Source organism: Pyrgilauda ruficollis, unplaced genomic scaffold, assembly GCF_017590135.1.
Source record: "Pyrgilauda ruficollis isolate IOZ18807 unplaced genomic scaffold, ASM1759013v1 scaffold41, whole genome shotgun sequence".
In the NCBI taxonomy this organism is placed as follows: domain Eukaryota; kingdom Metazoa; phylum Chordata; class Aves; order Passeriformes; family Passeridae; genus Pyrgilauda; species Pyrgilauda ruficollis.
This window is the reverse complement of record NW_024525601.1, coordinates 2,691,550-2,719,213: the sequence shown is the minus strand read 5'-3', so window position 1 is coordinate 2,719,213 and position 27,664 is coordinate 2,691,550. Positions and strand designations below refer to the sequence as shown.

At 40.5% G+C, this 27,664-nt stretch overlaps 1 protein-coding gene across 1 annotated transcript in view; it reads right to left on the bottom strand.

Annotated features, from left to right (window-relative positions):
• Positions 1-27,100, bottom strand: part of PIEZO2 (piezo type mechanosensitive ion channel component 2) — a 290,144-nt gene extending 263,044 nt beyond the window's left edge. The window contains exon 1 of the mRNA XM_041477660.1: positions 26,930-27,100. Within this exon, the coding sequence (XP_041333594.1) occupies positions 26,930-26,993 (64 nt within the window). The 5' untranslated portion in view covers positions 26,994-27,100. The remainder of the gene's footprint in view (positions 1-26,929) is intronic.
• Positions 27,101-27,664: the final 564 nt, after the last annotated feature.

Here is a 27,664-nt window from a genome sequence, read left to right as displayed (position 1 = left end):
CTAGTTCCCCTCAGTTTTCTAAATGCCCTAACACAAAGAAACACTCTAACATGGATTTACTCCAATTGATACTTAAGATTAAAGATGAAAGCACCTTATTTTCACCTGCTCACAAAACTGTGCTTATTGTTTAATATTACATATTATATGCATTCTAAGTATTTGAAATGCTTTGCCCCTCTGTTCCCTAGTTAAACAGGGGATACCTGATTTCTAGACTTATGTTTTATCTGAAACTTTCATGTTCTTTTTGGTAGCTTAATCCTGGAATTAATTCAGTTATACAAAATAATTGCATTTTTAGTCAATATTTCATGACCTTATCTACCTCACTTGAAGCAGTAATCTGTCCAAAGACACAGAATAATGAATCATTCATAACTAACTGCAATATGAAAGAGTAGAAGATCTTCCTTTAGAAGAAATTAAATCTGATCCTCTAATTGACTTGCACTGAAAAGATTTAATGTCAAATGAAAGTTGTACAGAATAATTTGGGGATTCAGTGAAGATATAGAAAGGAGGGAGAAGAAGGATGTGAACAATTTCATTTTGCAAAGTTCACCCGTGAGCTTAGACCTTATGGACAGATCATAAAGCTGTTTCTGACTGCCCTGTCCTGATGGCAGGGACCCAGGAATTACTGCAGGTGCCAGCAAGGGCCTCCCCCTCGCTTCAACACCCTCCTGCTGTCTCAAGATGGGATGGTGAACCATTTTGGGAAGAAGGAGCCTGTGAACTGCAATAGCCTTTGCTATCAAATTATCACTGTCTATTAGGAATGTGTTATTGATACACTGTAAAACAGCTGAAGCCCAGGCTATTTTCTTGTTCTGTAATGCAGCAAACACATCATTTCAGCCACAACAAGTGGAGCCTGCTTGTAATTAAACTAACATCTGTGGATACTTAATCCACTTACTCAACTTCTAATACATGCAAGATTTTTGCATTAATCTCTTATCCATAAGGATGTTCTTTGACCTCTGCTTTGGCACTAGGAAAGTCAATGTTGACTAATCTTCACTATAACCTTAGACCCCTGTGCTTTGGAAATTAATTTCTGCCCTGGGATTCTCATTTTCCGGTTTAACAAATAACGCAAAATTAGAAGTTCACCTTACTTGTAAAGATTTGTTTGTTGTCCTATTTCTAACAGAAATATTGCATGCTTCATTTAGTCTTCACAAGCCACATTTCCTGACTTCCAGGGCTCATAAAAAGCAGGGAAATTCAAATTTATAACGATTTATATATTGGGTTGGTACTCTGTTGCACATTAGCACATTTTCACCAATAGGGCAGGTGGAAGGAGATAAGAAATGTTCTGTGTGGATTTTCACAAATTTTATCTTCATTTCTGATAACAGGAGTTCTCTCCTTAGCATCTTTCTACAATACAAGTTTGCCAGAGGACCTTTGCTGGTATGTTTAAGGGCCAAAATTGTTTCTATTTTGGATTTTTGAGGTCTTTTTGGTAGGATGGTTAGAAGCTAGGTAAAATGAGAAAAGACAATCACAACAATTAAGGCAATCAGCCTGTGATGCACAAATCCTCTTAGAGGACAGAATACACTACAACAAGAATTTTCAAAGTACTAACCTAGGATCAATAAATATTTTTGTAAAATAAGCAAAAGATTTCTGAAAAGCTAGGACAGTAGCAAAAATCATAGCTCAAAGGACATTGTCCTCAGTATGCTCAACCTATTCCTGAACTGCAATAAATAGAACAGTCCACTGTAATCACTAATAGGATTACATATATCAGAAACCATGAAAAAGGTATTTTGCAAATGAAGGAAGGCTAAAAAAAGCATTATGCAATTAAGTTGGAAGACCTCTACTTTGTAAAAGCCCCACTTTTACACATTAAAAAAAAAGTGAAAATTTCATTGCTTTTCTTTTTACTCTCTCTTTTTAATTGCCTTCATTGCATCATGCAGTATAAGGATTACATCACAGGCCCAAAGGGAACTATGTAAACAGGTGGGAAGTAGTTTGGAAAAATCACTAGATTACCTGCACCTGCAAATTGTGCTCTGAAAAGAAACAGATGGCAATTCAGCTTTGCACTGCTGCCTCCTCCACACCCACCCCCAAGTGCTCTGGTAGTGTATGCACTGAATGTTCATTCTGCATCTCTATTTAGAGAGCTGAAAATAATGGGAAATTTTCTCAAAGACTGGAAAATATGTTGAAGTGTTCAACAATAATATCAAGTTTATATGGTCTTAAAATATGCACAGTAAAAAAAGGGATTTAAATAATTAAGAAGAATCATTAGTCTTGATGCAAATATACAAGGAAAATGGGCCCAAACTAACATGAATTCTGGTTCAGTGATGCACTAGTTAAGAATGTCTGCATTCAGGAGCTTTCAATTAAAAGGAAGAGGACTTCAGGAAGCCTTATTTAATGACAGTTCTGCTCAGTAAATGTGATAGAACAGACCAACTCTTGTTTAAGAATGTAAAGTCTTGAACAAATAATTCTGATGTTTTAACCCTTTCTTTCAAATGCATCTTCAATCTCCTCTCTTCTGTGAAAGAAGTATATAAAAATTATATTAATGTCATAAGGACTCTCTGCAGAGGTACCTAATTTCAGATAAACAGAGAGACTGGACTGAAACAACACTGAAAATACGAAGGGGGGAAAAATCCCTTTATTCACTGTGCACCAAAGTAAACAAGTAAAAGAAAAATATCATCAATACTGTAAAGTCTTAGCAAGAAAATATTTTAGAATAATTAGCTTCATTTATTAGTATCTCTTCTACTTTAATGCTCCTCATCAAAGTAAAATGGATGGAGCCTTCCTCCCTCCAATGAGACACCTTTGCATTATCTATATGCACAGAGGGGAACTCAGAAAGCTATTGGGCTTTTCAAGTCAATTTCTCATTTTGCTCCTGAGTGATAATCAATAAACTGAAGCTAATGCAAAACAGAATCAAGGTTTGGTGGTCAGCTGTTACCTCTGGCTGTCGAGATCTGGGCATGCTATGAAAAGGCACCATGCCCACCCAAGCAGATTGAAGGGGAGAGCAAATATTTTCACTTGTTCTCTCCAGCAACCTTTGTGGTTGACTTTGAAGCAATCAGACAACATCCACAGAGAAATACAAAAGAATATAGGACCCCCTCAGTCCTTTATTGCAGCAGGGAAACCCCGACTGCTCTGCACAAAGAGAAATAATTAGTCTGGATGATGACTTTTTCTCATCCATTTCTTTAATTGTTAATGTGGCTAGAAAGGTTTTCTTTTCAGGTGGTTTTCTAATGTAACTCATTCATGCCATCTGTCAGCACTTTCTATCACTTTTAAATGGCAGGGCAAGCTCTCAGCACACCAAGGTGCACAGTGTTGGTGCCACCTTTGTTTTGGTTACCCCCAGAGGAGATGGGAGCATGCCAGCCACACAATTCAGCAGGTTAGCAGTGACAGCGGGTAAATAGCTTGCAATTATGTAATGCACACCTGACAGCCCTACTTGGTGGTGCCTTGCTAATTTTCAGCCACTCTGCAGCAATATATTTAATTGATATTTTTACTGGCAGCATGATAATTTAAGTCTGGTAAAAAGCTAAAAAAAAAAAAGAAAAAAAGGGGGGAGACATGAAGCTGATTTAACTGAACCATTAACTATGTAAATGTTAAGAAAAAAAATCTTCATTGGATACTAAAGACAAAAAAAAAGGCACAATAAAATCATGTATGTGGGGTCTGGGGGGAAATTTAAGAACACGTTTTATCTGTTTAAACCAAAAGTCTATTCTTGATACTGGAAGGATTAATGAATAAAGTTCATTTAGCAGGAAAAAGCTTCTAATCAGCTCATCAGTCAGTAAAGGTAGCATAAGAAGAGAAGTGCAAATACACAGGGTAAAGAAAAAATTGTCATCCATTTGTGGTTTCTATTCAAAAAATCTTACAAGAAGCTTCTAAGGCAAGAAAAACAGACATGGAAAGGTATAAAAACTCAGGTTTACCTAAATCAGACCCATATAATAAGGTTCTTAACCAGTCTAGACAATTGCAGTAAGTCTTCGTTTCTATTTCAGCTTTACTAAAGTAACTGATATTTTACATGGGAAACAAATTAAAACAAGGATTAAAAGTATAAAATGAAAGTGGCTACAGAAGTGATCTGAGTAATGCTGGAAATACTTTCCAGCTGCAGAAAGATCACCAGCAGAGTTCCTCAAGGACAGGTCATGGCACAGGCCCTACTGTTTTTTCAGTTGACCTGGCAATTAAAAGATGAGTGATAATGAAGCTTGCTAATAACACAGGTCAGGGAGCTACACTTAATATGAAGGAAAATCAGTCTGCCCGAACTGCATGATTCTGAGGACTGAAGAAACCTATTACAATTAGTAGCACCAAAATACACTTAGTAACACCAAAAATGAATCAAAACCTATTACAATTAGTAGCACCAAAATACACTTAGTAACACCAAAAATGAATCAGTCCAACAAAACAAGCTGCTGTAAACATGGCTGAGTGACCATAAACAACAGTGTTTGCTCTGTTAGCAGATCAAATAAAATCAGTATGACATTGCTATACTGGAAGAGAGTGTGTAATAAAACACAACTTCACTGGCATGGGAATTATATCAATCAGTGGAAAAACCACATCTAAACAGGAGTGTCCTGTTAATTGCCCTCCTTCAATCCAAAGTAAGGCAGATAATTAGTAGAAGACCCACAGATTTCAAATTGTTTAGTCAAACAAAAGACAGAAAAAATACCAGGTGTTTGTAAACATGTAAAAGGCAGGAGAGTAAAGCCAGGAGTGAAAAGAGAACAAAAACTATTTATGCTAAAGAAATAGGGGTTTTTGCATTGCAATAAAAAGGAACACATTAGCTATGAAGGAATTCTCATCTGGAGTTCACAGGGTTTTACCCTTGGTCGAGTGATGCAAGGCCTTGAAAAATATCCTCAAGGAACACAAGAGAAGGGCAAATAAAAGTTTGATTTCTAAGTGGAGTTTGGTGTGTTTGTGTGGAGACCATATACTGTCTCAGCATGCAAGCAGAACACCTTCATGAATCAGGTCTCTAAAGAAACCAGCTGATCTAATTTATTCAGACATACCTGAGAGTGGACAAAGGTGGTCTGTCACTACCTACCTGTTCAGTACAGTGCTGATGTGTAAGGTCACATATAACAGATGACAGGCTTTAGGGAACACAAGTGGATAGCTAAACAGGTGAACAGGAGTTTTTTCTTTCCTTTCTTTTTATTTGTGGCAATAAGATGGGCTGATGTTTTACCAGAGAAAAAGTTCTCTCTCTAAGTGTAGCAGGTTATGATGGCTCTGTTTATAGTACCTTTGTTTGCAGTAGTTCCTGGCACTTCATGCATTTTTCATAGCTGCTTCTTGTTAATACACGCTGTATTCCTTGGAGTGCCAACAAAAAAGGCACTCAGTTGTTACCAGCCTTATGTCACTATTTTACTGACAAAACAAGTAGCAAGAACAGCAGCTTCCAACAGTCCTACAGGATTGCAACTTCTTCATGGAGAAAAAAAAAAAAAAAAAACAAAAAAAAAACATGAAAACTTAACTGTATCACAAAAGAACAGATGCAAATACAATTTTCAGCCTGGTCACTGAGCCACTGATAACCACCAAGCTTTACAAAACCAGATTTCCTTACTTGTGCACACAAAAACACACGCAGTTCTGTGCATATCCTTTAATACATATTAACCCTGTTTCCAAGAGCAAAGCCAGATATAATATACAAGCAAATGCTGATATGCATGCATGTTTATTGTTTTGCATATAAAAACCTATTTTCAGAAGCAAGAATCCAAAAAATTGATACAGCAGTACAGGAGGCACCCTGACCCTGCAGACAGTTTATTATGAGGCAGTCTTAGCAAGCAGATCTGAGGATGCATTACGCCGTTTCCATAAATCCTTCTCTATCAAAGCTTTGCTCCCTCTTCCTGCCAAATCAATAAATGGTCTCTGCTCCACTTAGCGACTGCTCTCGTGCACTCACTTTCATGTTTTCTCTCTCAACTTCACTATAAATGTCCCTTTTTCGTCCACATACATCTGGCCCCAGACTATACACTTTCCATGTCTTCACAGCAGGGCAAAATTCTTCCCTCCTTTCACAGGCTGCAGCCTTCTACACCAGAAAAAGAGTAACAGCCAGCAAGCCTACTGTCAGTTACCCAGGACCAACTCGGATTGCGTCAGATACATGATTCAGTACTTTCTAAAATTAAGGGGATTCTTTTTTTGCTGCTGAGCTATGTTTGGTTTATATGTAAATTCAGTTTGAGGTTCTGCATCTACCAAATCAAAGCAACATGTTTACAAAAAGCTGTTCTAATCAGCCCACGCTAGCATTCAAAATTCTTAGATGAGTACAGCTACAAAGAAAAAAAGATATAAAAACCACAACAATTTCTAGCAAAGAGTCAGCTTCCCAGTGGGGACAAGGCTAAGGAGTCCCAAGAGTATTGCAGTCATAGCTGCACTAGTTTATCTCATTTCAGTATTTCACAGTTGTCCAGATAAACACATTCCATTTTTCAAAAACAGAGCGAATAAGTGTTTAAAAATTCTCCAGGTTTTCTCCTTTCCTAAGATCACTGAAATAAATCCACCTTTAAGTTTTGCCTTAAAAATGTTCATATTGAAATAGAAAGAGAAATAGGAAGGCAAAGTTAAGTTGCTATTTTGAAATATTAATAAAGAATCTTTATAATACAACATACAAAGTAAGTGAAAAAGACCCCAGAAACAAGCAAGTCTTCTCCCTCTGAACAAACAAAAAGTAAATGTCAATACATTAGTTTCCAAATTTTAAAAAATCCTTTAAGAAATTAACTTTTAGGCATGTACAGCTTTTTATTAAGTATAAATACAGTAATATAATACAAAACAGAGAACAGACACACTTGTGTGAATCCTTTAGATTGGTGTATGACAACACAGCATAATTTTTCTTTTACATGTCCTAAAAGAAGAAACTTAAAGACCTAATTGCTGCACTCGTACAAGGTCACAGCCCAGTGAGATGTGAAATTACTAAAATAATATTCCCAAGAAAAATCACATTTCCTGAAAAATACAAGAATGCAGTTAATTTACAAGAAGCATCTCTATGCAGTTATGACACTGTTTTTCCTTTTAAAGTTGTTAGAAAGCATAAGAACATATTTCTCCAAAAGTAAAAAATAAAATAATTAGGAAACATAAGACGCAACTGAGCAGACCCTTCCTGGGTAAATGAACCACCGAACACCATTACTGGCTGACTGGGGCTGCCTGACCATGGTTTTAATGAATCAGAGCCGCTGACTCATAAAATGAGAATGTATTTTACGCTGGCTGAGTGCCTAATTCGGAGCTCACTGCATCCTTGGGTTCACTGTGAAATACAGTTAAGATGGAAGGACAGGACACCACCACTGCCCTAAGAGGCAAACCATGATAACTCATCTGCAGCCATGCACAAGTGGTGACACAGGAAGCAGGAGCTGGTGGAGCCAGGATCCCTTGCTGAGAGTGTGGCAGGGGTTGTCATGCCCCTGACATCCAGCACAATCCCAGGACTGGCAGGAAGGCAGCTTCTCTGTGCTGCACACCAGCATCCCCAAGGACCCCAGGGCTGCAGAGCCAGGGGAAGCTCTCTGCTCCAGGACTGCAAACTCCCATCTCTGCTGAGCTGCTACCCAAGAACATCATCTCCAGAAGTGCTCATCCTCAGGCACAAAGTCCCTGTGTCAGCTGAGGAACCACCATTCTTGCTGGTGACAGCCCTACAGCCATCCCAATACATCCAATGATGGAACCATGTCCCAGGGACCACATGCAGCCCAACGTGGGCAGCACAAGGTGGTCTGAGTCAGGCAGTTGCTCTGCTTTGCTTTTTAAAGTCAGCCCTCCCAGAGCAACTCACACCGCTCATCTGGTCAAATTTCAAGAAGCCAGTCCTAGACTGTCACAGCCATTTCTTCACTCTCTACCATTCACCATGGAGACAATCCCATGCCAAGGGAAGGGTGAGGAAGAAGGATGGCAGCAGTAGTGCAGACAACTGAGAATCTCAGAGACCTCTGTGAACCACAGAAGGATACACAATGGAAAGAACAGCAAGGACAGAGAATAACTTCTAGGGGGAAACAAAAAATGCACTAACACAATACTTTGTTTGGGTGGGGATTTTGTTCTTCTTTTTTTTTTTGTGTGTGTGTTTTTTAATGCAAGCCAGAATCAGTTGATTCCTAAAGTAGGCGAGTCTGTACCCTGGCCAAGTTGCAACAGGTAATATTTACCACAGATCCTTCCAAAATCTCACTCATCTCTGGGAAAAGCACATCAAATCACACTAGAGGCAGATATTCACAAAACTAAATCACTATCTACACAGTAACATCCTTCATTCCTTGAAATCTAAAAACAGGCGCAAAATACCAAATTCCATTCTGGAATGCATATTCTTCACCACTCCCTCTTTTCAGCACTACCTCATATTTGTCACTTTTGATGTCTCTTCTTGTGCGCCTAGTCACCTTCCCAAAGGTTCTCTGAAAGACTGATAAAATAATATTTGACTCTTCTCTGAATTTCCACTTCTGTTAGATGTAATCATTAATTCTCTAGTTCTGTATCACTTAATTCAGTTTTTTTATGGAAATCCTGTCACCTCCTTCCCTGTAATTTCTAAAAGTCACACATTCTTGCTGGCCACCACAGCTAATGTATTTTCTACTGACAGAGTTATTTGATGTTTTTATTATCACTCTGACAGCTGGCTTAGTTGGCTATCTTCTTCAGCTTCCTATCCTGCTTCCAAACATCATTAATCTCTTTGAACTCATCTACTCATTTCCCTATTTCTCAAATAAGACAATGATTTCTTTTCCCTTTTCTATGGAAACCTCCTGCCCCATCTCCCACTCTACTAACATCTTCCTTATTCTCTGTACTCTCAGCCCTCATACTCCACTTGCCTGCTCTTCTGGTCTTTGCTTAACTGCCCTTATCTACCTGCCTTCAAACACTTCATAAACTGGGGCTTAAAATAACCTGAAGCACCAAATTCCCCTACAATTACATTATTATATAATTATCTTCCTCATTATTCATTCTCTCCTGTGACATTCAGCAGGCCAGTAAATTACACTCAATTTGTATTTCTTCAATTGTAATTCAGTTTGCTTCCAATAAAGGTGATGTTTTCCTGGAGTCACATCAATGCAATCCCTACAAACCATGACTCGCTTTTCTAGAAAAATGAAAAGCCCAGAAGCAGACCAGCTCCCACATGCGGACATGTGGTTTCTAAAAAGGAAAGTGTATTGAGTTTGCATAGCCTAGTTTTGGTAGCAGGGGGGCTACAGGTTGCTCCTGTGAGAAGCTGCTAGAAGCCTTCACCATGTCCAGCAGAGCCAGTCCCTGGTGGCTCCAAAGACAGACATGCTGCTGGCCAAGGCTGGGCCAATTATAAATAGTGGTAACACCTCTATGATAAAAGATTTAAGAAAGAAAAAAAAAGAAATGTTGTCATGCTATTGTAATTGTGGCAGAGAAGAGCAGAGTGAGAACAACTCTGTAGGTACCAAGGTCAGTAAAGGAGGATGGAGAGGGGCTGCTCCAGACCCTAGAGATGAAATTCCCCTGCAGCATGTGGTGGTGATGATCACAGTGAAGCAGCCCTGCCCCTGCAGCCCATTGATATTCACAGGGAGGCAGGGATCCACCTGCAGCCAATGGAGACCCACAGGCATGGAGAGATCCACCCACAGCCCATGGAGGAGCCCGCACCCATGGATGGATGCCTGGGAAGAGGCTGTGACCCCATGGCAGACCTGTGGAGAGAGGGGCCCTGCCCCCAGGCTGGAGCAGCCTGTCCTTGGAGGACTGCACCCCATGGAAGAGTGACCCACACTGCAGGAGTTTGAGGGGGACTGGTGCCCTGGCAGGGACTGACATTGCAGCAGTTCACAGAGAGCTGTAGCTCATGAGATAGAGCCAGGCTGGAGGAGTTCATGGAGAGCTGTCTCCCCTGAGAAGGACCCCATGGTGCAGCAGGGGAATGACTCCTCTCCCTCAGCAGCAGAAGAAGCCATGGGTGATAAAGGACCATTTCAACTATTCCCCATCTCCCTGCACCGTTGGCGGCAGGATATAGAAGAAAGCAGGGGTGCGCAGAAGGTATTTTTAAGGGTTTATTTTACTTCTTTTTGTCCTGTTCTGATTTGTTAGTAATAAATTCATTTCATATCCCTAAGTTGAGCCTGTTTTGCCCTTGATGGTATTTGATGAGTGATCTCTCCCAGTCCTTATCTTCACCCATGAACCCTCTGTTAAATTTTCTCTCCTCTGTCCAGCTGTGGAGGGGAGTGAGAAAGCAGCTTTTCATGGCTGCCTGGCGTCCAACCAGTGTCAACCCACTACAGTCTTCTTTGCTGGAAAATGTGGGCAGTATTTTACTGTGGTCTAGGGAAATCTGTTTATCTCTTGCTAGAAGAGTTTAAATTCACCCACCAGCTACTTTATATATACTTTCAAATGCCTCCTTTGTGTGTTCACATACCCTCCTAGTTACATAAAAAAGAAATCTGTTCCCACCACTATGCCTGAATTTTTAATATTCTGTTGTCTCAGTCTTGTTTCAGGGATAGGATTGTCATACTTTTTCACCTGGAAGGATAATTCAGGGTAAAACTCCTCCATCTACCAATTCCAATACTGGTGGAATCATTAATTTTCACTTCTGCTGCAGATTTGTAGCATTTACAACAAAAGCAAATCAGATCACTTCATGTAGTAAAACTAAATACATCTACACTCTCATATTTTTGTCAGCTGATTTACTTCACTACACATTAAGAAATTCAGTAATGCCATGAAGACAACAATCAGCAAGATAATCCACTACTACTGCACAGAAGATAAAACCAGATTTCTCTCTGCAAAATCTTGTGCTTTGTAAGAAAACCATGATCCCAGCCAATAAACTAGGCAATTTAACTGGTGATGTCTGCACAGGCACTATTTACACTAACCAACAAGGAAACCAAAAACCTTTCTGAAATCTTTTAACAGACAAAATCATTCACATGTTGCTAAAAGAGAGATCTTCAGAAAGAAACACATGTTAAACACATGTATGTTTTTCACCAAACACTGGAAGTCTGGACAGATACTACGCCTGATGACACTGAACACTGGCAAAAGATTTGCTGCTATGCTGTCTTTGACCCACAACCCAGCAAATGTTTTCAGCACTGCTGGTTGTGTTCTGAACCATGCAAACCATTTGCATAGCTTTCCGGATTTGACCACGGTAAATTTAACTCACTCACTGAACGTTTTTATTCTCTTTATGATTTTTACTAGCTTGTTTCATTTCATAGCTCTTTCACAGGATCTTTGGATTTTCTAGCACATCCTTTCACAGAGACCTTTCAAATGCTAAATGCTTCTATTTCTACTGCCTAGGAAGCCAGCAAAACCTGTGATCATAGTGTTCAGTCTTATCCTGTGTCTTACACAGGTACCTAATGAAATCAAACTGTTACCATTGTACCATGATTCATATTCACACCTAATTCATATAGTTAAGTTTTTCAGATTATTTTTCTTTTGGTCATAAGCCCAATTTCAGATTTGTCAGTGCACTGAAAGTAGCTGCTTTCAAGTTAACAAAAGCCCATCATCTATCTACAAAATGCATTTGAGGCTAAGTCTGATTTTTCCCCCTGCCTGTTAAATACTGGGAAAGGATTCTGATTTCTCTTACAGGATCATCATCTAAATCATTAGGATATAATTGTTTAATATTACCACTTTCAGCAATTCTGACTCAAAGAAACCATCATATCACATCTTTGCTATAATTATTTTTAAATATAAGATATTTCAGGTAGCACTACCCATTCTATATTTGACTAACATTATTTCCAAAATAAGAAGACAGATGATTACTGTGGGATGCTGACCACTCAAAATTCACAAGAAATCAATGCAAGGTACAAAGATTGAAATACTACAAGGTCATTTGTGTCAGAAATAGTGAGGCCAGCAGGACCAGGGTAGCATACTGTACTGGGCACTGGTGAGGTCACGCCTTGAATCCTGTGTTCAGTTTTGGGCCCCTCACTACAAGAAGGACATTGAGGTGCTGGACCATGTCCAGAGAAGGGCAGTGGAGCTGGTGAAGGGTCTGGAGCACAAGTCTTACAAGCTGCAGCTGAGGGAGCTGGGGCTGCTCAGCCTGGAGAAAAGGACACTGGGGAGACCTTGTCACTCTCTACACCTACCTCAAAGGACATTGTGGCAAAATGGGCCTCAGTCTCCTTTCCCAGGTAAAAAGTGAAAGGACAATAGGAAATGGTCTCAAGTCACACAAGGGGAAGTTTAGCTTGTATATTGGGAAAAATTTCTTCAGTGAAAAGGCTGGCAAAGCAGTAAAGTCACCATCCCTGAGGGTATTTTAAAGGCATTTAGATGTGGTGCTCAGGGACATGGTTTAGTGGTGGCAGTGCCAGGTCAACAGCTGGATTTATAAAGGTCTATTCCAACCTAAATTATTCTAGTCTACCCTACTCTATATTGCCTCTACTTTATTAGTTATGACCTCTTAGAAGCAATCTAAATATATAATGAGCTTAATTATACCATAACATAAAACTGACAGGAAGCCAGACTGAACTGCCATGAAGTATGCAATCTTTGCAGAGTTTCCTTTGCAAGAAAAGTGCAAAGGACAATATTAAATGAGGAGGCAATTTGTTTGTGGTTTTTTCCTCAGAACACTCATCATCCATAAGGGACGTGAATCTGGTTTTCAGACAGCAGCAATTAAAAAAAAATAGAAAGAAAGAAAAAAAAAAGAGGCAAAAAACACTAGCAGCAAAGGCTACTTTGAACAGTCTAAGGAATCTTTTTCCATGTTCATGAGAACAGACAATTATGTTACTGCTTGTGGTAGGAGCATTTGAAAGGCAATGTTTTCTGCCAGGATTTTGATAAAAACCAGCATGAAACAAGTAACTTTAATGTGCTAACAACAGTTCTGTGAACAACAGTGATAGTATCTTCACCTACAGTTTTGATTAACCACTTCATGAAAGACACTTTCCTTCTTTTGTTCCCAAACTTTCTTCATGTCCCCTCCTCCACTGTTTATGTGCACCTATGACATCATTAATTTATTGACATCATTTGTGGTCTTACACTAACCAGATGGCTTCTGCTGACTTTGAGATTGAATCTCAGATTATTTATTTTAAGTGTAAGGAACAATCTAATCAGATACAAACATACCTCAGTATTGAAGAGAATGACAAGCTGATTATTAATTATCTGAAGTTACAACAGAAGTTTCTTTCTAATTTGGTGTTACATCTTCCTCTGATTTACTCAGCTTTGTGAAGATAGTGTGTTATAAGTTATCTAATTAATGGAATTCAGACACTGGCATTTTCAAATAACCTTCTGGCACTGACAGCATTGTTCTTGGATAATTTCCTTGGGAATCATTATGGTATTTAAAAAAAAAATTACAAATATATATCTGTATCATGCCTGAAAGAATCAGCTGACCTGAATGTGAGGTTTTAAAATTAATTTGCAACAAATCCTAACTGTCAACATCAACATACCAAAAAATACAACTGCATCAATTCTTGTAAAAAATGTTACAAATACATTTATTACCTGTGCCTATTTAATATTCACTACTTGAAGGAAAAAAGAAAATACTGTATGCTTACCTTGACTTCCTACCTTTAATAGTAATATGAATTTCAATAATGCTGTTCTGTAGCATGCTCATCCTCCCCACCTCTAACATTTGATTCACTCCTTATGGACAGACATGGGATGCAAACTTGCTGAATCTGATTTGCAAAAAAGATGGGTACCTCCAAAAATGATTCAGTAAATTACATAGAGTCTGACAATTCTGAGAGTCAAACCCATATTCCCTAGTTTGTTTTTCATTTCTCACATTCCAGAAAAGGTACACCTACTCCTTGCTAGAACAAGAGTGAGAAAAATGGAGAATAATGTGAACATTTTGGTTACACAATCTTTAAGAAACTCTAAAGCTAAAATTATCAGTATCTTTAAAACACACACTATTTTTATATTTCCCTGCATATATAAATTTGCTTTTTCAATGTCTTATATTTTAAAAAGATGATCTCACAATAAAACACCAGTCTGAGCAACAGATGCAAATTGCAAAATGCGAATTTGAAAGAAGACTGAAAAGCTACAGGAAGACTTAAGTATATTTCCCACAACTACAGCAGCATAAAGAGCCCTCAGAAAAGTCATCTGGGCAACTACAACTACACCAATTATGGTTCTCCATGTTTAAATAATCTGGCACTCAAGGGCACACCTGCGCAGAACTTGAGAAGAAAACAGTAGCTGCATGTAACTTTTGCAATCAATAACTTGCCTTTTATCAAATGCTACATGCCACAAACAGTTCAACTTTTCATATAGTTAAGCTGTAACTCCTCCCATGCTTCCTGATGAATGAAAGAGGCTAGGGAAGGGAATTTCCAATATACAGTGGGCTGACCCTCTAAAGCAGCACAGTTAACTGAACACTACAGTCAAAGAAATAAATAATAATTCTTTCTGGTTTGGGGGGGAAAAAATGGAGACAATTCCTTCTGCTGGATTTACAGAACCCAGCACAACAGATTCTTTGAATGATCAGCATAAAGTGTTTCATATGGCGAGTTTTTCAAATACTTGTTTCAAAATTGCAACCCAACAGTAAAATAACTACTGCTAAAAGTAATTTGTCAGTTCTACATGAGATGGAAGTCATGTAGGAGAAAAGAATGCAATAAAGAAACATGCAGAGCTGATTTTTTCCTGTGGTTTTAAAACAAATTAGCTGTCAAAGTTATGCAGAAGAACAAGAAATACTGACTAATTAAAAATATTCAAGTATGTGAACATGATCGCTGGGAAAATAATGCCAATAATTTACTGGCTAGTTACCTCCTTAGAACCGCCAGCTTTGGACAGTTCTTGAAGTTGGGAATAAACTTTGTAGGTCTTGTATTAATTCATCATTCCATTCATTGCAAGTCAGTGACTGATGATGGTGCCAATGTTACAGAAAAACATTCATTAATAATCAGCACATTCAGACGAGAAACACAAGTTCAACTTTTCTGAGCTTTTGGGTGCATTTCATATGCACTCAAACACAGCAAATCAAACATGCCCTACAGATACAGGCTGTAATTAATCTATTTTAAAACCAAGAATGGAAATCTGCACTTTCATGAGATTCGAGGTACCAGTAAGTTTACACAGACTGAAGAAACAACTTCTCCCAAGTTCTTCTCCCAAGACTTCCAAGATCTGCTGCTACACATTTTAGGATCAAAACTCAAAAGCCACAACTAGAACATCCTGAAGGACATACTTTCATGTGAGGAGAGAGAGTTTAGGATTTACTGCAAAGACTTAATGCTTAGGTTCTTAAATGAAAAATGAGGAAGAAAAATTCCTGTAAGTTCTGCCTGGGTAGCAATGCTGACTGTTCAGATACAATATCCAAACATCAATTTGTTTTTACTTGTGAACCTTTGATCACAGTTTGAAAGTTCAGGGCTGTGTTTTGGCATGGCTTTTTGTTTGTTTTTTTCTCTTTTAAGGAACAATAAAAATGGTAAATGTCTACTTTCTGTTTGTTACACTCAAACAAGGTCAAAAAGTTCCCAATGCAGTGTCCCTTGGGACATACAACATAAGCCCCTGGGCGGTATCAAGTGCAGTGTAGCCAAGGGAAGGGATTACTTCCTTTCTTCAGCTATCATTAAACCACATGCAATTTTGGCTCCTCAAAGGAAATGAAATATGTTGATAAACCTCAAAAAATCCAGGGGAGGGTCCCAAAGACAGTGGAGGCTGAGGGACCCAGGCTCATTCAGCTCCAAGACAAGGCAGTTTGGTGGTCACTTCACAGCAGCCTCCTGACCTAAGGGGAGGTTATAGAAAAGACAGAGCCAGGCTCTTTATAAAGGTGCCTACTAAGATACAATGGCTAAAAACAGAAGTTGGGGGATACAAGAGATGAAGGAAAATAAATGAAATTAAATTCTCATGGTTGTGAGATTAACTAAACACTAGAAAAGGCTGTGGACCTCTGTTCTCAGAGACTTTCAACACCAAACAGGAAAAAGCCCTGAGCAATCACAGTTAAATTCAGTGTTGCATTGAGCTGGAGATTGGAGAGGAGATCTCCTGAGGTGCCTCCCAGCCTGGGATGCTGTGAGGAGGGAAACAGAAAGCTTGACCAATGCCCCTCCTATAATCACCCCAGAAACCTGGGGCAGGGGTTGACCAATCTCAATTGCTTCAAAAGAAGGCATGAGAAACCCAAACCAAACAATGTGGAATTACTTGCGCTGCAGAAGAACATTATTCTTTCTCTACAAAACAGAGGCTCATTCCAGTGACTTAGCTAGCTCATTCTTTATGCTGTTGTCTTTTCTTTAAACAACTACTATATTCTCATTTCTGAGTATTTCAAGGACAACTAACACACATTAATTATGCAGGCAGGATACTCTGGTAATGGGACATCCTTGTTCCTTCCAGTTTGCAATATTGTGTAGCACTGGAACAATCTTACTGCTATTCCATTCCAAGAGCAACAGGAAACAGCGAACTCCACAGGGGGAAGAAACAAACGGAACTCCCCCAAATACAGTAACAGTAAATACAGGCAGGAAATAACCTGATACTCTTGTTCTGCAATTCTAGCAACTCCAACTGCTTCATCCTCTGGGGCACAATAATGACCACTTGGACTTTCTGCCATTTCCTCACTGTTGCCAGTACGAATAGCCCAGCAGCCAAGTTGTAGGAAACAAGATTTTTGGTATTGCCTCTTTCCTCTGTTTTAACCTGGACTTCTCTAAAGGGAGGGGTGAACTTCAATTATTAGGTCAACCCCGATTTCTACTTTCCAAACAGCACAGTGGGATTGTCTTGTACCCCTCAGTCTGTCTGCATGCTATGATAAAAATGTAGGCATCAGGAGAGGTTATTTGAGGCTGCCAAAAGTTGACAGTGCCTTATTCCACACAAAGTTATTGTACCTTTAAGCAACTTATGCCTAAAATCACTGTGGTACAATAAACTGCAAAGATCTTTTTTTAAACACACATGAGTATGTTTACTTATGCTTTCAGCAAATTAGCAAGAAAAATATTTGTCAAGCTCTTCAAGCAACTGTGAAGCCTTACATGCAGATGGCAATGAAAAGCTGCAAGAAACAAGCCATGTTTATGTACGCCAACAGCAGCATGATGGCATTCCTTCACTCAGCTCAATAAAAACAAATGGCTAACAAGATTAAACACTACAATGTTAGAGAACACGTGACAACAAAGTCTATATACAGGTTAAGATTATATAAGAATAAGCATAGTGAAAACCATGAACTATAGAAATTCCAGTTGAAACATACTTTCCCAAATAGACACAGTGTCACACTGGTTTGTTGGGGGTGTTGCCCAATTATACTCTGAAATGATAGAAGAAAGTCATGAACGTGATTATCTTTACCAAATGCTTTAAGAACACACCAAAGAAACTATTTAAAGCAAATTTTTTTAAAAAGCTGGTTATTGATTTCCTTTCAATTTTGAGAAAAAAAGCTGTGGAAGTGGTGGGTTTTGTTTACTTAGCACTATAGTGCAAATATACATGCCCCACATTTAGCTAACAAACAAGAGATTTGGGTCATACTTCACAGATCTTTATTCTCTAAATTACAGTTATTTGACATGTTAAATGCCTAGACAAGAAAGGAGGAGGAGAAGAATCAAGACTATGCAGCTTTTCTAGCTGATGATACAGTTATCACAACAGAATTTCTTTGGCCAACAACACTACAACCTGAAGGAAACAATTTTATTATTTAGCATTCAGAAAAGGCACAAATATTTCTCTATGACTTTCTATAGAGAAGTATACAATTACTGCCCTCAAAGAAAATGTTGTTGGTGTCAATGACTCATGCAAAACCCAATTACAATTCTGTGCTTGCAACTGGAAGAGCCCTTCAAAATACATGCACCAGAAAGTCTGGACTCTAACAAAGTTTTGAAGAGTTAAAACATGTCGGTTTTAACTTGTTTTGTAGAAGTGTATTTAAATATGTAATTGTGTCAAAAAACACAACAGCTTAATAACAGAGTTATTAAGGAATGTAATAGGGCAGATTTTTTAAATTCTAAGCATAGAGTGAAGGAGCAATGAATTGAAACATGTTTTTGAATACTACTTTAAACAATATTGTCACAGATGACAACATGATCCAATATTTATGGTTGTAAAATTTGTCTACATACATCAGGATTTGTGGAGACAAGTTTCCCTCACTTTCCTTTGGCTTATGAAATAATCTATTCTCAGTGACCAGGAAACCGTGATTCTGAAAGCTGTTGTAAAAAGCCACAAATATAACTAGAGAAGAAAAGCACAACAAAAACAGATGTAGCCTCTATGCAATCATTTTGCATGTTCCGGACATTTCCCAATATATGAGAATGTAATAAAATGAAATTCAGAGTGTCACTGCACTTGTTTGCTAGATTTCCTTGACAAGCAAATCAACATCATCAGAGATGCGTAATGCTGTAATCAACATCACCTTTCACAGCTGGAGATTTATCAATTTGGATAAAGGCCTACTATCAAACTGCAAAAGTGAGGGGGTTACACTGGCTACCCAGTATTTTTCACTGGTCATTCCTTTGTGAGCCTTTGCAACCTCAATCTGCACTTAAAAAAAGCTAAAATTAAATTAATGTATGCATGCAACCTGGAATACATGACTGCTACCAAAAGGAGTTTAGTGTTCCTCAAATTACCTAGGAGTTAATTTCTTTAATAGCACATCTTTTAAAAAAAGATCAACATACTGTTTATTGAGTGGCATTAGCACAACTAGAAAAAAGACAGCACTTGTTCTTGTTTAGCATCTCTAAGCACACAGTGTTTGGCATGCTTCAGCACAATAGGAGTCCAGAACACAGCACCTTAACCATTCAGGAAATCTTTTGCAGTCACCTTTGCAACTTCTGATCAAGGGACGGAACTGATCCCCACTTGAATACCACTTGGTACTTCAGTTTTAACTTACGGTTCTGTCAAGCTATGTTGACTAATTAGTGGCTTGGAAACAGTAGACAGAGTCTGTAATGTCTGGCATCCCAAGCTTTAGAATATTTTGCCCAAAAGGGAGTGATTAGTGTATCACTCACAAACACACCGCCACTTGAAGTTTTACTTTTGTAAAACACCTTCCAAACTAAAGACTGCCTGAATGAATTCAGAGAAGAGCTACACTGAGCTGTGTATACAAGATGTAAAGGTACCCTGTCCTGAAACTCCTTTTTTATGGAGAAGGCAGAATTACATAATCTTCATCCCTTTCTCTTCAGAACTGGACAATTGATAGGAAACTCAGAGTTGTTAATTTCTACAATTAATCTTAATGGTTGATTTTATGCTTGCAAATGTTATTCTAAAGCGTTAGAGTAAATAGAACACTCCACTGTTGTTGATTTAAGTGATTATACATACTTTCTCTCATCCAAAGGATTATTTACTAAGGAAACCACCTCAAAATTAATTTAAAAGTACTTCTTTTTATTCATGGTGGAATTCACCCATGGAATTCATTGCCACAGAATATCATCAAAGCTAACACTGCAGCTCAGAATTAATTATATAAAAGAAATTAAAATACATAATAGCAACCTTAATGTGACATTCAGGTTTTACAACTGCCTATTTAATATAGGAAATAGACAGGTAAGACCCTCAGGAAAAGAGAAGTGCATTAATAAAACCACATCCTAAACATAATGCATCAAAGGATATACTTCTAACAAACACATCAAAACAGCTGATTTATCTGACAAAATAACTCCCAGTATACCAGTTTCTCTCATTCTCTAAAAGAATGAGAAGGCTGCCTCACTCATTCTGAAAACTCCTTATCTACACACTACCAGCTTCTGACCTGCTTAGTCTCACAGACCTGTCAAGATTACAGAATGAAGATCTGTGATCACCACTAAAGTAATGCTACAGACAACTTTCACCCTGAAAAACAATTCTGGATTGATTTAGTTACAAACATTGATCAATCTGCTGCAGTGCAGGGAAAAAAAAAATTATACAGCCTCTTACTAGCAAATCATACTTAGACTATCTTTAGAACTACCTGAAGATTTTGGAAAGGCTAGTACAATCTACTGACTACACAGACTTTTTTCACTAATTTGAACTTGCTAACTTCATTCTTCACGATGGAAACTAAACAGTCTGTTTTTCAGAATGCTACAGTCTAACACATGAAAGTAGTTACTGATGTTCCTCAAGCGAAACATTATCCTCAAAAAAAAAAGACATCACAGCTTCCCAATGGCTATAATTTCAAAGTGAAAAGACTGTACAGAAGAAAATGTGGAGTGTAAACACTCAGCAGCTTTACACACTTGTAGAAAAGATTTTACCGTTCTGAAGGAGGACATAATTTGGTTACAATTCAGATACAATCCTTTGGATGATACTTCCTTCCAAGAGTTCTTTTTAGCAACACCGGCCACTCTGAAATTTTTTGGCTTTTACCAGCATTTGCAACTCTGCTACTTAAACAAAAATGTTGGTAAAGATGTAAAATGAAATTATTTTCTGTGTTTAAGTGGTTAAAACTGTTGAACTCTGTCCCCCTGCCTATTTTATATCAGCTGTTGTTTCCTGCAGTTTTTGACTTTTAGCAAGTAGCTGAAATAAAAAGCACCATAGCTACACACATACAGGTGCAGTAATAGTTCATTCTCTTCCCTGATCTCCATCAGAAACATCCACCAAAAAATGAGTTATCACCAAATACACACAGGTCTGTCATTTCATGTTTTGATTTGACTGCTCTGATTAAAAAGAAAAAAAAATAAAAATAACCAAAACCCAAAATATAGCTCAGTGTTGTACCTGCAATTTAGGAGACAGGGAATTTCATGCATGACATGATTTGCATGAGCTCCAGCACAACAAATAAAGGATTCAGATGCTTTTCAGTTCTGACAGTCGCCAGGCAAACTGTCCACCTTCTTCAAGTAACTCTTGCCAGTCAGCTGTCTCCCACCAATTTCCATTTCCACGTTCAGCACTATCTGTGGAATAAGTTACCCACCAGGTAAGCCCTAACCCTTGCAAACTTATAGGTTCTGGTTTTAGCTAATCTTAGTAATTAAGTGGATTCAAACCACTTAACAGAACAGTTAGGAGAAATAAGTAGAAAAGGTAAGAACCTATGGAGACAAGTCTTCTTCCTTTTTTTTCTTTTTTTGTGGTTTAAAAAGATGTGGTCATCTTTAAGTGGTTTTTCAGCCTGAGCACTAGGGAAGAAGCAAAGGCAGTCAACCCGAGATGGCTTTTACACAAGAAAGAGGGAGCACTGCACTTGCAGCAGACTGCTGCCTCCCCACTCTCCCAAAAACTCTTTCCTCTGGATTTTAATTGACCCTAGGTGGAAGCCACACAGACTGCAATGTCATTTTGTGCACAAGAACATCCAACCCTGTGCCTACAAGCCTGGAAATTGTTGCTTTTGCAAGGCTGTAGATATTTTGCTCCCGCTTGACACCTTTCACCTGCTCCCATTGAACAAGGCAAAACTTCCTGTAATCAAAGAAGCCAGGTAAAATAAGTTAAATTGTTTGAATGGGGAAGGAAAGCTTCCATTTTAGCTGGTTTAGGATCTCTTGTGCAAACTGACATCCAAGTCAACTTCTTTTTTTCAGCATTCTACCCATTAATAGTTCCTAGACTTTTTGTTGCTCTGACTAATATTTTATGAGTGTTCTGGGACAACACAGAGTTTTAGAACGTAATGGGAAATCCATGTGAATTTTTATCATGCTGGTCCCTATCATTCTCTTGGTACATCATAATAAATATTCCCCAATGTCACCATTATGACAAAAAAACCCCACCAGTCTGATCTTTGCTTTCTTTTCAGTAATTGACCAATTTTAGAGCATAATAAGCATGACTTTCCCTATCTACAGGAAGTTTATTTCAATTTTAAAAATATGTCAAAGTTTTTTGATATGTATGTTTACACTGTCACATGCAATGCCACTATACAAACTGCCCTCTAGTCTGAACAGTCTTGCATCACCTGCAGAGACAGGCACATAAAAATCAGTCACCTGAAAACTGCAACAAAATATCATATTCCATGATTGTTTCTTGAACAGCCACCTCCAATGAAATCAATGAAAAGCACAAAATAAATAATAATCCAAGCACAGCATGGTTCGCTGCCTCCACAGGCTTGCCTTAGTATTACAGCTGTGCAATTTATTCTCTCTACAGCAAATGTGATAGCAGTAATTCAAAGCAGCAGAACACATAGGGAGGTATTGGATACTGAAATACACTTCAAACATGTAATTTAAGAAGCATTTTAATACCTGGTAATGTAGTAATTCAGATATTTCCCCTTCAAAATTTTCATCAATATTTGTTGATTTGGGGATAAAAGATCACCTGAGCGTCATGGAATCTACCTTTTCCTTCCAAGGCAGAACACAGACCTCACTCCCACTGAGGCATTTCCAGCAGGTGAATACATGTATTTTTGAAAATACTGTAGTGATTTAAGAAACGTTCTCTGTAACATATTGTTCATATCCTGAAGAGATGCTAATTCTGATTCATTCAGTATCATTCTCGTGAGTACTGGTTGCTGAAAGGAGAAATAAAAGAAATAAAATGAAGAAAAAGAAGTCCTGCTATTTACCAGGAGTTTAAGTATTTGGCTCAAAGACAATTGTGAAAATTTCCAAAGAATATCTGAACTCTGTCACCAAAAAAATTCTCAAGTACTTTATTTTTACCTGCTATTGCTTTCAAAACACTGATACCTGCACTCAACGCTCCAGAAAACTCTAAACTTTCTAGAAGCTTCTACAACTCTTAGTTCATCTGGGTCAAAATTCAAGAGTTGAGAAAGCAAGTGTAACTTCTGGGAAGCACTTGGCCCAGGCAACTACGTCACTGAAGCCATTTGCTGATAACACACAATCCAACACAGCATCAGTCAAAACCCAGAGAAAGCCATCCTCTGGAAAAATGTCCTAAGCATTTTTTCCCCAGCACCTCATTTGAAACGAACCATATTTGGCTTAAGAGAAAACTAATGAATTGTGTGTGAACAAAAACAATTAGAAGCAGTATAATTAAAAACTGTTATTAAGTAAGCCAGCTTTGTGGTTCAAGTCTCTATAAACCAAAGAAAGCAATTACCAAAAGATTGCTCTGATGCCTTAGTTCAACATGAAAAATAATTTCTTGCATTTTTCAAGTACATACGAGTAACAAAAGAAGACAGGTTCACACCAAGGCTCAGGCTTTAGAAGACCAATACAAAAAACCCACTTGACACGGCCAGCGCCCAAGCTCCCTCATCTCCATTTCATTTGGGGGTTTTTTTCAGCATTGTACTACTACAGTAGAGGAAAAAAATATCATATTGTAGTAATCACACTGAGAAAAAAAAAAAGCAATAAAGTACCCAACTCTCTCAGTCTTATTACCAAACACAACACTTTATTTGCAGTAAGTTTCACATTACTCTAAGTTACTATTCAAACTCTAGGATCACATTGGACTGAACACAAGATTTTTATCATGGAAATAATAAGACATGATCAACCTTGAAGTCATAAGCCTACAATAAGCTTTTCAATCTCCAAAGCCTTTCATTTTGTGCATGTTAAGTTTCCTGTCTTCATCAGATGCTCAAGACCCATCATTCTTGAGCTTGAAGTGGAAACATCTAGGCTTACCTGTACAAGATTAGACTCTTCAGTGCTACAGATCTGATCTTAAAAATTATTACAAGGAATTGTGTTTTCTCAGATATGTGGTACTGATCAGTGCCTGGAAAGTATTTCATCCAAGCAAACTGATATTTTTTCATAAATGCAAACTAGCATTAGTACTTATTTTAAAAGTATGTAAACTTAAGGTATTTAAGGTATTAAGACTTAAAGCATTAACCCTTTTAACAGTACTTAAAGAATCCACTTCCAGCTTTGCAGATGTGTTATTTTTAATGAGTTTGCCACAGCTGCCACTGACCTCCACATACCTGGTCAGGTCTCTCCAACCTCATTACTTTCTAGTCTTAGAAACTAAAAAGCAAATTATACCATGATAAAAAACTAGTAATTGAGCATTTTAAAATCACACACAATGGATTCTGAACCAAAAGAACCACTCTGCATTTCCACCCTTTTGGCAGTGCCAGACACATTCACTGCCCAGACAGGGGCAGGAGACACAAGAGCATCAGTCTCGCAGTGAGCCCTTGCAGCAGCTTTTCAGCTGCGGATGTAACCTCACCATAAGTCATACAAAAAACCATCACTCTAAAAAGCCTTTTCCAGAAATCCATGAAACACTTCCTTGATGCTTTGGAAAGGCAGAGAGGACTGACTCAGGGACAACTCAGGTGCAGACACAAGGTAAGTGCAAGAGTGAAGCCAGCTGAACTGTGTTTCACCCTAGCGAGGGCTCTGCTAAGAGTTTGTAAAGGTGAAAAAAATAACACCTACAGACACAGTAAACTAAGGTAAGAGAAAAGCTGTTTGTCCACTTACTAATTCCTCTCTCATAATCCAACTGAACAAGATCGCTAGGTCCGAACCCAAAAGTTCCACAGTGGGATTTCTTTTTCATACTGAAAATGGGAAGTGCCTCTTTCAGGTTTTATATTTCGATTAATCCTCAGATGAGTAAGATTTATGAGCATAAGCAATTCATGACAACATCAGTTCTCATCTGTGGAAGTATTACTGCAATGCGAAAATACTTCTGCATCACTAAATATTGGGAATATGGACAGTAAAACCATTTTATCTGAACTTGTTTTGATACAGAAACAATCTGATTGAGCACTTGACAGAATAATACCCTTCCTATTTTAATAGCACAGCAACCTGTTATATTATTAGAATAATACTAAAAAAAATCCACCTAAACACCATTTCTTTTCTAGAATCCTTTCTTTGCCTGTGTCTTTCCAGTAAATTCATCCTCATACTTCAATGATCTTTCATAAATTTAAAGAAAATATGGGGCCCAACTGATTCCAAACAGGGACTTAGTTCTATGACTAACACTGGCATTGAAAGACCTGCCTGACACTCCCACCCCTTGGCTTTGAGGGCATCCCACCATCTGCCCCATGCATTATCACCCAGCTCCTCCACACACAGCTCTCCTGCACACCGGCCACCTCGGCACACACACCTGGTTGCACAGGGACAGCCTTAAAGCCCCTCATCTTCTGCCATGGATCAGCGGAACTGTGCCCTTCCCAGCACCAGCGCTGGCCACCCAAGCCTAGGGCTGCGCACCTGTGGGGAGCACACGGGCTCTAGAAGGAGCAGAAAGCGGGTGCAGATGCTGGTGATGGTCTGCAAAGCTGCCTCCATCTCATCCCCCATACAACCGTGCTAACAGCACCCACCACACACACGGCCTCAGGCAAAGCAACGGGGAAAAGTGCATTTTCACTGCCAGGCCGCGAAATCCCTGCACACCGCGAGGCACCAGGGAGCGCCCTGGGTCCCGCATGCCTCCAGCGGGGCTGGGGATGGGATCCGCGTCCTCCTTCCCGGAGGAGAGGTCGGAGGCAGGAGAGGGCACCTGGAGCCACTGTCGGGCAGCTCCCGGTGGAGGAAAAGATGCGGAAATAGAGAGGTGCTGGCCGGGCCACCCCGGGGTTAGTCAAGGGCAAAGCCCCGGTTAGGATGCGTGTTTCGGGGGCCGCTGGGCAGCGCGGTCCTGGAAGGACGGCGAATCCGCACGGAGAGTGGGAGTCGCTCCCGGCAGTCCCGGCGTCCGGCGCCCGCTCCGGGCGGCCGGGAAGGGGCTAGCGGCGGCCCGGGACCAGCCCGGGAGCCCCGCGGCAGCCGCGCAAGGTACGGCCGGCACCGCTCCGCCGCCCGCGGAGGATGCGCCACGCGGGGCTGACCATCGACGGGTTTCTCTCGCGCCGTGCCATTCCCGGCCCCCCTTCCTCATCTCCCACAACACAGCCCCCCAGCGCCCCGGCGGGCACCAGCCCCGGCCGAGCTGCCCTCCGCAACCGCGGCTTTCGAGGCCAGCCCGCAGTCCTGCGATCTAACGGGCAATCGGGACTTCTGCAGAGTTTTTCAAATTGTACGGAGGGCACAGATTGATATTAACATATTCACCCACGGCTGGACACCGCAGTTCTCCATCCAAAAATAATTAGTTCCTTGGATGGCTGCCTGCTAAGTAATGCGATTTAATAGACTGTAATTTCTCAAAGTAAGGAAAGTCTACCTCCTGAAAACCCCTGTAAATTTGAGGACTGCTCCTTCTGAACGACGCTCACTCTTCCATTTACAAAGTACCCCCGAAACCCTAACACGGCAGCTCAGCCTGCCTGCAGAGCAAACCCTGAATCCTCCTCTCTCCCACACCTTGCCCGAGGATGCGGGACGACGCGGGACTCGGAAAGCAGCGGCAGCTGTTGCGAGCGAAAAGCCGCGGAGCCCCGCACGCCGGTGCCGCGGCCGCGAGCAGAGCCCCGCCACACGCGGGAGCCCCGCACCCCCGGGTGGACACCAACGGCGACAAAAATTAATAACAACAACAAACATATAAGAAATTAGGGGCGAGTTACGAAGTTTAAAGTTTCTTGGAGAAATAGCGGAACGGGGAAGATGACACGAGAAAGGAGAGCGGAGTATCCCCCAAGCCGCCGGCCCCGGCCGGCAGCGACTGCGATCCCACAGCCCCGGGGACTCAGGGAGGGAAGAAGAGAGGGACGTACCGGCAGTCAAGCACACGGGCAGGAGCAGCCGGAAGGTGAGCCCGCACACCACCTCGCTGGCCATCGCGGCGGGCGGGGGTCGCGGCCGGCCGGCCGGAGAGCCGTCCCTCTCTGCGCGCCACCGCCGCTCCTAGGGCCGCCCGTGAGCGGAGCCGCCGCGGCAGCGGAGCATCGCCCGTCCCCTCCTCGCCTCAGCCACGCCGCCTCACGCCTCCCGCCGCATCCCGGCGGCAGCCCATGCAAGCAGCGCCGCGCCGCACCCCCGGTCCGGAGCACGCACACGCCCGCCCCTTCGGGGCTCCCCCCACCGCCCTCCCCCGCTCGCACGGCAGCGCGGAGCAGCCGCCCCGACGGCGCGGGCCCAGCCGGCGGCACCCACAGAGCGCCCCGCGCCGCGCCAGGGAATTGCCCCTGCCTGCCCCGCCCCGCGCCGCGCCAGGGAATTGCCCCTGCCTGCCCCGCCCCGCGCCTCCCCCGCCCCTGCCTGCGCGCCTCTCCGCCGGGGCCGTTCTGCCACCGCGCCGGCTCCCGATCTGCGCTGAAAACTTCGCAGGATTTCCCTAACGCTTCTTTTCGTGTTGGTTTTGGGAAGGGGTGCTAAATTTTTTTTTATTTCCTTCACTTATTTTTTTTTTCTTTTAAAATTTTAAGGTTTTTTGGGTTTGTGTTTTTTTTTTTTATTTTCTTGACTGGGGAGCGGTTTTCTCTAATCAGTTCACTTTCCGCCCCTCCTCC